The 11,888-nt window shown below is 35.2% G+C and overlaps 1 protein-coding gene across 1 annotated transcript in view; it reads left to right on the top strand.

Annotated features, from left to right (window-relative positions):
• LOC140153243 (adhesion G-protein coupled receptor G2-like) overlaps positions 1 to 1,288 on the top strand; it is a 33,764-nt gene extending 32,476 nt beyond the window's left edge. The window contains exon 6 of the mRNA XM_072175941.1: positions 426 to 1,288. Coding sequence (XP_072032042.1) covers positions 426 to 1,176 — 751 coding nt within the window. The 3' untranslated portion in view covers positions 1,177 to 1,288. The remainder of the gene's footprint in view (positions 1 to 425) is intronic.
• The last annotated feature ends 10,600 nt before the right edge of the window (positions 1,289 to 11,888 follow it).

Raw genomic sequence — 11,888 nt, 5'->3', positions numbered from 1 at the left:
ACTCAAAACAAGTTTATTAAAGTGAAACTGTAGAACCAGCCCAGTCCCCTCCGATCGCGATGTCCAACTTGGTCAAAACCGACGCGCCAGGGGATATGCTTGACTGTTTTGCGTTTCGCCGTGGCTTACTATCGGCCAGGAACAACCACTTCTTGACTTATCAAGACCACTTTTCTTCACCTTTGGGTTGGTTGCATAAAGCTTTTGAGCTCCAGGGCCTATATGTTATGAAGTCCGATCTTGAAAATTGTGACAGTGTATTTTATAAATTGACACATCGCTGCCACTCTATTCATGATCCACTTTCAGATAGCTACACATAGTTTAAATAATGGAACAAGTTCATGATCAAAATAGTCGAAGCTTGTAGCCCATTTAATGTGTCTAATGATTTGTTACTTACGCATTATTTGTTATCTTTGCAGTTGTTTCGTAGCACCTGATTACGGTCTGTTTTTCGGTCTTCTACTTCCCATCGGGCTGGTCATCTTACACAACATAATCACATTCGGTTTAGTTGCAAGAAAGCTTCTAAGCTCTAGAGCCTATGTTATGAAGTCCGATCTTGAAAATCGTGAAGCTGACGATGAGGAAGTGTTTCAGAAGACTGGAGTAAAAGATATTTCCCAGCGCCTGCTTAATGCGTTCGCTGTATCTATACTTCTCGGCATAACATGGGTATTTGGATTCTTTGCTATTGAAGAGGCGGAAATGGTCTTCCAGCTACTTTTCTGTATCTGCAACTCTTTCCAAGGAGTTTTGATATTCATTCTCTTCTGCTACGGTCAGAAAGATGTACGCAAAATTATCTGTGCCAGGTGCTGTTCTGAGCCACCATCTCAACCCAAGGTGAAGCAGATGAAGAAGCCAGCAGCCACTGGAGCTACATCAGTGTCTGGTGATACTCGCCTTACGGGTGAAAGTTATACTGAAGACAATGATACACTGATTACAAAAATTGACGGAATGACAATGAACGCGTTAGAATCGGAGACGTTGGATTCAAAACAAGTAGCCACGTCAAGTAAATCAGATGAAAAGAAAGAATCCACAAATCAGAAAGAATCAGCCCTCTCGGATAAAAAACAGCCACCCGTCTCGCCTCAAAAGCAAGGTTCTATTCTTGAACCTATCACTGAACAAACCGACGAAAGTGCTTCGTCAGGAACTGACTAATAACAACGACAGAAAAGTAAGCGTATAAAAATGTTATAGGATTGTTATTTCAACATTTTTAATTGTTGGTGTACAAAGAATAAGTAAGTTATAGTTTTAGTACACATTTTGTTATGCATGATTGGTAATATTAAAGCACTGTATATGCTCTTACAATGAATGGAACTGATCACACTACAAAATCTTGTTAGTGAAATGGGTTAATAACAAGAAATTTCTTAGCTCTCAATCTCTAATTTCGTACTTCAGGATTCCCACTTAACCTAAACACTACTAAGTTATATTGTTATTAATTAATATGGTAAATCCAACATCCCCACGCCACGCACGAGTTGCAAACCCTTTCACACACTACCTTTCTTGGCCTTAAAAGTGTACAGGCCGGATAGCATCTTTTGGATGGTGTGTGCCATGGTGACCTAGGGAAAGCGAGGTCGATCTTCGAAAGGCACAGTCTGTTCTAGCTTTGCTCCAAAGCCAACCTGTTTTCCATCCAATTGAAAGAAAAAATGAAAAACCATGCCATATGCCCTCTGATAGTAAAGACCAGCTGTGGGCGGCTCGGTGAGTGGACTTTCGCGGTTGGTGCGTTTTGTAGACCAATATCTAAGGTAGACAGTGATCTTTACTGCATAGTGGTCCTATACTGCATAGTGGTCCTATTTACTTGTTGGTGACTTATGTAGCTAGCCTATAGTGAAGCTTGCCTTTGGCAAGCTCTGTACATGTACATGTACTGCTGGGAGTGGTATTAATTTTTACAGAATGGTCTAAACCAGGCAGGGATTGGCCTATGTACATTTTCTTTACTAATACTAGTCACTTGCTCGGGTTTATTTATCACTGGATCTTCTAAGGTACTGCGAGGGCTCTGGTCAAGAGCTAAGTCTGTTCATACGATAACATGGTAAACAATTTCATCCGTCTTTGGGACACTTCAACAATGGGGTTTGTTTCATTCAGCCTGCGCCTGATCTCCTCGTTCCTAATCTTGTGGAGTATAAGGAGAGACCAAAGACATCTCATCTTAAATATACTTCAAGTTTGCTTTGGTCTGATTTACCAAATGTCTATTGGTGGCAATAGGGAGATCATCACTTTGAGTGACCTTGAGATGTCTTGGTTCGACCAGGTGCCTCTTTATAGTCTTACAAATGCGCAGACTGCTAATCCAAGAAAAACAGCTCAGAAAAGTGGGAGATGAGTCCGAGGATCACGAAATACCCCCCCATTAATTCGCTGCTATGCATATTGCAGCATTATAAATTGACTTTAAAATGTCAAACAATATTGTATTGCAAAAATACTGACCACTGAGTTTCATTGTTCATAATCATGTTTGTTTGTTTAACTAGTCGATCCGGATGGACACGCGCTTGGGTCCTGATTGGACCAGACTCAAGCTTATAATATGCTAGCCTGTATCATGTGTATGGAGAAAAAAGAAAGAAACATAATTGAAGAAAAAGCCGGAGAAAAGAAAGGCTACTCACAACAAATCAAGTGAACAAAATTGCTGTTAGCTCTTGGGTCGAGAAATAACAAATTCTTATCCATGCCCCGATACAAAGACCGGGGCAAAGACTTTCATAAGTTCTAGAATGATTGAAAACAAAATATCCACCATACTATAGACCTACTTAGTTGTGGAATTCAGATGATTAGATGAAGACTACTAAGTACATCCTGTTTTCCTTGTATATAGTAGTTTCCTTCGTGGCTCTCATATTTATATTAGGCCAGTATAGCGGACATGTTTCCCATTGGTGGCCTGAAAATCAAAATATAAAATAAGAATGCGGTTTCTTATTTCTGTTATTGAATTTTTACAATTATATAGAGACAGGACTAATCTAAAATCAGTGCAGTAGAGTAGATTAGATATGAAAATTATAAGGTTTAGGAAAATCATTTTTTTTTTTTTTTAGGATTTATTAATTTTTCTATTGCTTGCAAAACAAAATGAACAAGAAAAAATAATTAATTTTCTGCTTTCTTGGATTTCTCAATAAAACACGAAATGCGGTAAAATTGCTCCAAATAAAATGCGCGAGGACTTCGGAAACGTTTTTAGCCTTTTTTAGCTTTGGGCTGGGCGGAAATTATGACGATGATGATTTAGGCATATAGGGTAGTTAACACCACTTTCTCTGAGATGAAGGTGCTATAATGTAAGATCAGTTGTAATCAGTCTTAACAATCCTTTTAACTCATGTATTTTATTTATTTATTTATATATATATTTATTTATTTATTTATTTATTTATTTATTTCTTTATTTATTTATTTATTTATTTATTTATTTATTTACGTATTTAATTACTGATTTATTATTTGATTTGATTTATTTCTAATTTACCAAGCTAAGACTAGATTAAATATTTATTTATTTATACATTTATTTATTTATTTATTTATTTATTTATTTATTTATTTATTTATTTATTTATTTATTTATTTATTTATTGTTTGTTTGTTTGTTTGTTTGTTAGTTATATGAAATATAAGCTATAAGTAAGGTACTATATATGGCAAGATTTGTGTTAGTGTAAGATTCGAGAAGAGTGAGGAAGGCAAAGATATTGAATTGTCTAACTCCGGTTTCTGTACAAAAAATTGGCTAATCCAGAAAATGTATGTTGCAAGGAGAGTACAGAAACAGCTTGGAAATGCAACCAATTTATCGGTATTCAAAACCACGAGCTATAATCACGTCAATGCCGGAACTGTTCTCTTTTAAACCCATCTTTTATAGTGTAGGCCTATACATCCGTTTCAGTGACGTTATGCCCCTGTCACACTGACACATCCCATCGCCCGATTGGCCAAACGTACACGTACAAGAAACGTAAATCCGTTGTTGTTCGTCAGTGTTCGTTTTATGTTTTTTTATATCCTGCTATCATCCGCCAAATGATGATGTTCGTTAAAGCCCTATTATAACATTTGCTGAGGAGGACGCCCTCAATATTTTTCGAAATTTTTTATTAGGTACTTTAGTAAACTAACATACCCTGCAAAAATCAAGACTCTAAGTGCTGTAATGAGTTTTTTCATAATAAAACGCAGGAACCGTCGTTTTATTAATACGATGGAAATATTACGCGATGTCCATAACACAGTACGTACATGACGTGCGGGCAGTAGTGACATATCAGAAGATCCGACACGACTCAAGTTCGAATGAGTGGCTCGCATTGGTGACAAATGTGCTGGTCATTAAATAGCGATTTTCTTTGATTTGCCTCTTCTGTTTAGGCCCAAATTAAAAAAGGACATATCTGACAGTGAAAACTAACATTTTATACCAAAGAAATACAATTCTATTTCTTATGGAAATGTTATATAAATGGCTTTAAGTCCGTCGCCAAGTTTTGTGCATGGAGTGTACCGAACACACATGTTCGGTAGTTGTCCGATACCGTATGTGTTCTGTATATTTCCCGAGTTTGTTCCTTATTCTTTCGTTTATACAGTGTGGGCCAAAAAAAACTTTACCCAATTTAAAAGGTTCATATCTCAAAATTGAAAAGTCTGTTGCAAATTGTTTTCACATATTCGTAAAGAACATCTTCTTTAGAGTATTTGGTGAAAAAACTTTTAAAAAATGTATCAAATTAAAAACGTGACGCTAGTTCTAAATCAAAGAGTCAAAATTAACGTTGTCCACGCGAAGGTCTATACTAGCTGTCGCGTCGCATCACTTGCAATGGCGAGTTCGATAAAGAATGAGAACCATTCAGTGTACGCACAAATTTGTTCAGCAATTTTATATAATACAATCAAATAAATCAAACATGAAAAATTTAAATGCCAAGCTATGATATTTCGTCATGATATGCAGCTTTCACGCTGCAAAGATAAACACAATTCTCTTCAAATACGCGCAAAGTAATTGTAACCTCAGACCTGATTTTTTTGTCATTACGAAATGTTATCTACAAGAAAGTTTGCAGTTATTGAACTTTTTTGCGTTCGTGGTATGTTCGGCAAATTGTTGCGTCGACAACTGACTCTGGGGTTAGCTGCAGGTTCCCTTTGAACCACTGCAATATTTGCAGCTGAACCACCAGTTCTTTGACGTCCGTTCCGTGCTTTGCATCTATTCATCACACTTCCGAGGTTGTGAAAGTTGTTCGTATGTAGAGTTATGGTAGGTTTCGGTGGGATCTTACGTTCGGGAAACGAATCCGAAATTGACGCTTTACTACCAAAAAGCTTTCTGTTCTGCTTAATTAAGTATACCTCTGCCATAAAAGTCATCTCTTGTGTTGTGAACTTTATCTTGACACCTTGCAAATCTATTTAGAAATAAGCCACGCGGTCAAAAAATGCACGAAGGCCTATTTAAAATTCAAAAATTGCGCCCGATAAAACCTTTGTAATTGTGAAATTTTATGCTAATTGTTGGTCAATGACAGGAGAGAAGTTCGAGTACATGACAAGTAAATGGGGGTTAAAATTGATTGTATTTCTTTCATGCATGTAAAACAATCATCACTTTTCAAAGAAAAGCCAAACGTGTTTACCAATTACATGTATGCCTAACGCATATGTATACCTTGCTGTTAGCAATCGGACACATCCCATTGAATTACGTGTGGACAAAGTGATTTTTGACCCTCGGACGTAAAACTAGCACCATTTTGTTAATTTAGCTTCTTTTGCTTTCATTTCTTCATCACACACTTTTAGAAATATATACATTTAGAATATGTAACAATGTTATGAATAGCTCTTCTACACTTCGAGCAACCACCCACTGAAATTGGGTAAAGTTGTTTTTGGCCCACACTGTATACTGGAGGTCTTCGGGAGGGTCGCTGCTGCTGGCGACGGATGCATTACTGGCGAACATTCGCCTCGTTCACCTCGGGTCATTTGCCGGACGTTGAACGAATACATATCGGACATACATGGGACGCTTGCAGGATTATTACCGGCCACAACGCATAGAGAAACGAACGAAAATCGGACGAAATGGCCATGTTCGTTGCGAATACGTTCCTGTGATGCCCCAACCCAAATCTTCTACCGGATTGGTGATTTCGCCACCGGATCAAATATTATTGTAAACGGCGATGTACGTTGACCCAATCCGTCTATATGTGACAGAGGCATTAGAAAGGTTTTAACCTTAAAATTCTTCTAACAGAATTAGACTCGGCTATTGCAGACCTTGTATTGCAGACCATTAATTTCGTCAACAACTGTTCTATTTATTTTGAAATATCCTCAGCCAGTCTAAACGCAGGACAACCGTTCTTTTGTTCTGCTTAGTCGCGCTAAAAGTCGATCGATACATGTTAAAATCAGCACAATTCCGAGATACACCTTTTTTGCTATGAAATTTATTTTCTCGGTCAAATATAAAGCAAAATTTTTTTTTTCTTCAGTAATGTCAAATAAAAACATAGTGCTTGGATGAACATTTTTTTTTTAAAATCCTGGTGTTAAAATTAAGCATCAAATTGTGTCTTTTAGTGTGATATTTTTGATTTTATAGGCCTTTAGTTCGCCCGTGAGCTTTTTACAGAATTCATTTTTAGCGTCTCAAACTAATATAGTTTGCTAAAGAAAGATATTTCCCACCTCTGTAAAGCACATCGTGTGGGTCTATATATTATAGTTTTGTCAGAATTTCCGTTTTTATTTTACCCTTGTTCCTTCATGCTCCGAAAATGTCAAACTCAGTACTCTATTTCGAGAGCAACCAGCAGAAATAATCGATATTTCAATTGTTGTCAACCAGGTCCCTTTTCCATTGAAAACCAGGATTGCCTGACCAGCGATTTGGAAGCCCAAATCCCCAATTCTGGTAAATGAGGTGAATTTTGGAAATTTGGCTCATTGTTGCCATAAATGATTTTTCCTTTAGGTCATTATAATAGGTTGTTATAAACTTCCATGTTTAACCTTGTATTGTTTTGGCTGCTTCATTATGACTTTCGGTGGCCAGCAATCACAAACAAAAGGCACTATACCCAGTCACCTTCATGACAATTGAAACACTAGGTAATTTCTTTGCTATATTGAAGTTCTGGCAACACTGTATCCAGGCCGGGCACCCAGAGATATCGATCCACAATGCTAGTATTTCACGCGTGGATTTGAAAATGTGTCAGCTGGTAGTAAAAAATTATGGAATCAAAACGGAAATTCTGACAAAACTATGATATATCGCTCACGGTGATGTGCGTTAGAAAGTTGGGAAAAATCCTTCTTTAGCGAACTATATTACTTTGAAAAGCTAAAAGGTTGATCCAAAAAAGGCTCGCGGGCAGAGTTGAAGCCTATCAAAATCGAAAATCTTACACTAAATGACTGAATTTCACGACTAAGTTTAACACTAAGATTTGAAAAAAAATACAGTATCAAGCATTACAGTTTTTCCTGACATTTACTGAAAAAATGAAAATTATTGCTTTTCATTTGGCCGAGAAAAAAATTTTACACTGAAAAGGTGTAACTCAAAATTTTGTTCATTTGAATACCAAATTCGATCGTTTGTATTGCCTTATTAAATGACTGAGTGAGCCTTGCAGAACAATAACAATCGGTTGTCCAGCGTCCTAACTGCAGCAGATGCCACAAAGTTCGACTTTCCATTTGACTTTGTATTCGGCTTTCATTTTAACAGAAATCAAATGAACTTGAATGAACTGAAGCTATACAATTCATACACACAACTTTCATGCACAACTCTTCTGACCTATATTTGACACACGTGATTGGGAGACTCTCTTCAAAATTGCCAACAAATTGTGAAATTATTAAATTCCAAGATTAACCCAGCAAACAAGTTTTAAATAAGTTATATTTTGGGTTTTGGTTTAGGTAAAAAACGTTTTAATAACATTAAAATGTCGGGTTATATGAAGGTCATGAAAACACACTACAACAATATTTTTAGAATGTTTTCGAAATGTCATTGAAAACTATTTTTGCAAACATTTTGGCCAAATATTTTGTCAACACTTAAATAACATTATGTTAAAATATTTGCACACAGAAATGTTCTTAAAATGTTTTTTACAAAACGTTTTAATAACATTTAAATGTCGGGTTATATAAAGGTCGTAAAAACATTTTCAAAACGTTATTGTAAATATTCTGGGCAAACATTTTTTGCCAAATATTTTTTCAATCCCAAAATAACATTCTGTTTAGAATAATTTGTACCAAGTTTTCACAAATGTTTTTGGAATGTTATTAGAACGTTTTTATACCCTTTATATAACCCGACATTTAAATGTTTTCTGTAAAACATTTGTGTTTGCTGTGCAGAAAATTACCAACAAAATGTTATTTAATGCTACGAAAACGTTTTATAACATTAATGTACCCTTTATATAACCCGACATTTAAACGTTTTCTGACAACCTTTTATAACCTTTTGCGAATGATGTCGAAAACGTTTTGTGTTTGCTGGGAAACTAGTCATATTACCTGTTATAGGGCCTATTGAAAACACAAATGCGTTTTTTTAGAAATCATAGAATATAATTCCATTTCATCATCTGTGTGGGTTTGCAGAGAAAGGATTAATTGGGTCTCTCTAGACCTAATTAATACCTCCTTCTCTTTATGCTCCTTTAACCGGTCCATATAATATTTCCTCTTCCTTGTAAAAATCTAAAATCTGAAGTTGTTTTCAGTTTTTTGTGGCAATATGCCTATGATAAAAGTGTTTATGTTAGTGGAAGATTAGTTTACAAATAAAAGGAAATTTGTATTTCCACGCAGTCCATGCAAACATTCCATATTTCCCCACAGGGTGTGGTATTCTGATATCTGATTGGGCAGTTAGCGGGAAAAGTCAAACAACTTTTGAGTAGCATCATTCTACATGTAAGAATAGGACAGTGTGCTCTACAGTCGAGCAGTGTGACATGTGCATCACGAGTGGCACCTACTCCACATTCCAGATAAATACAGCACTAATTTTTTGGGATTAAAAAAATATGATCAAGTTCTGCAAAACAAAACATAGCTAAATCCTAATCCTTTAGTTAGTCCTAACTGGCAATAAAAGTAAAATTTTAATATTTGGCCAATTTCTTGAAAAAAGAGCCAAAAACATGCAATTTTGCTCTAAATCCCACTTTTTTGTATTACTATAATTAAATAATGGGTTATAAAAATGAAACATGTCTTTTCTAAAAACTAGAATGCAAAACTGAAATTAGTCTTAGTACAAGTCTTTAGGCATGATTGTCACAGCATACGAAAAACACCCTAAAAACGTGTTTTTGGCCATTAATTCCAAAACTTGGCCAAATATTAAATTTGTTCTTTTATTGCCAGTTAGGACTAACTAAAGGATTAGGATTTAGCTATGTTTCATTTGGTAAAACAGGATAATATTTTTTTTATCCCAAAAAATTAGTGCTGTATTTTTCTGGAATAGGGAGTAGAACTTGTGAACCCGTATAGGGAGAGGAACTATATTAACATTATGTGTGTCTGGTCCTCTGTTATTTTTGCAGTTCTTAACTTATCGTTTCACATGTTATATCAGGCGACTTTAAAGTCGAAACTTCTTCTGGTTCCTCCGATTCTTTCGTCTCACCCTCAATTATACCACTACTTTAGTCCGTATATACCTTCTTAAAGGCAGTAATTTAGATTTTTTTAATCTCTAAACGTAATGATGATAAGTATATAACAGTATATACATTAGCTTATTTTCAGAAAGGTAATGACGCAGATTCCTTCTGGTCAAAATTGAGCAGTGTTGAGAAAAAAAAAAAAAACAGATTTTACTTTACTGCCTTGAGAAAGGCACATACGGACTTGATAGACGCTTGTGCTTACCTCGACCAATCAATCGACTCAAGCTTTTCCTAAATTGTATATAGATAGGGATGAAAGGTCATGTAGGGTTTATTAGATGTCATCTAGTGAAAATCTTTAAAATGATACTATTGCCAGGCACTTGACCCGATTTCAACCAAACTTGGCTAAAAGAACCATTGCCCTAAGCTTGTTTGAAGTTATCACGGTTGTGTCGGGATCAAAGGAATTACTAGTATTAGGGATCATTTTGTGAAAATATTAAACACTCTACTACTAGTAGGCATATCACCTCAAAAATAATCGCAGCAGAAACACGTTATTTAATGTTCCTACATTATTGAGCTTTATTAAAGCATCAAAAATCAAAAAACAGAATTGAAATCGGTCAATGCATTGTGACGTAGTGTCAATTTAAAGATGCTCGTAGATGGAATGAAATCCTGCCACAAATGGCTGTAATGACAAAATTGGCACATTTCGAGATTTTGAAGGTATATTTGGACGCTTGCTTGAAAAAGCAGCGTTAATATAAATATCACATGTTAAATGCCTATCTTTCCTGACTTCGTTACAGAAAACAAAAATAAAAAATCTATCATTGAATAATTATAATAAATTAACCAAATATACTATTTTAGCAATTTCGGCCAATCTGCAGACAAATTAAATCTCAAAAAATGACTAAGTTCAGCTAATTAATATGCAAAATTGATGCCAATAGAAAACCGTACATGATATAAAGGTGCGGGTTTTTTTGCACACATTATGTATGCAAAGTTCTTTCAATTGATAACAAAAATACACAAAAAGTAATTAATTATGCAAATTAGGTAATTACAGCTAATTATGTATTTATGATTTTATTATGCAAATTAGGCATGAGTAATTTTAGGGTTTTTTCAATATTTAATGAACGTCTGTTCATTCATCATAAATTTTTTAAGTATGATCCTGTTATGAGGTTGAATAAATGAACTGCAGTTAATTATTTAAAAACAATACAAAAAATAAAAAGTTTGACATTTTGACGGTGTCTGGAATATAATTTTAATTTTTACTGTAAACATGGTATGTGTCACCATTACTCAAAGCCAAGTCCGAAAAGTAAAAATTAAAATTAAGTTGCAATGAGACTTTAAATTAACATTTTGTCATCGGAATTAATTTACATGCTAAGAAAGATTAGTATTTCAGCTAAATGGTGGTAGTTCCTTTACTTCAATAGGCCTATATTTACTGATTTATGAGCGATCTTCAAAAATCCATAAAAACAGTCAGTAGCTCTTAAACAAAACAATTTTTAATTTTTGAGGACCCGATGTTAGCCTCGGAAAGGCTTCACACACCATATATTAAAAATGTAAACAATTTGGATAAATGAAGCAAATGAAGAAATTCATTTAATGACATGGATGTTTTCTAAAATTGGCCAAATTTGAAGCGCGCCCTTTTCAATTCACTGTTATGCTTGCATGCACAGTGTAGCAGAATTATTGTGCAGCCACTGTGACATACCTACTACTACTGCTCCAAATTAAAATGCTAGGAACACCATACTTAATCATACTTATACAAAGCATGGGGTCAAAGATCAAACAAAGGTCAATAGAGTCATTTTGCTAAATTACACTGTATTGCCGCAAGAAATTGTAAGGATACTTGCTGCCTGGTTGCTGGTAGACATTGGGAAACATGATTTGGGTCAAAGGTCACCCGGTGGTCACCGGGTTGCATGTATAAAATTGTGATGAAATCTGACACATTTCATAGTTATAACCTGACACTTTCTTAAGAGTTCATGTCAAGGTCAACATGGTCATAGGTCAGTCTACCCTTGTACATTGATTATATGAGTGGATCTGGATGTGTATTAGTTAAATAGATCTACTGCAGTAAGCTTACTGATCGACTAC

Source organism: Amphiura filiformis, chromosome 5, assembly GCF_039555335.1.
Source record: "Amphiura filiformis chromosome 5, Afil_fr2py, whole genome shotgun sequence".
NCBI lineage: Eukaryota > Metazoa > Echinodermata > Ophiuroidea > Amphilepidida > Amphiuridae > Amphiura > Amphiura filiformis.
The sequence above is the reverse complement of the archived record's forward strand: the minus strand, read 5'-3'. Positions and strand labels throughout refer to the sequence as shown.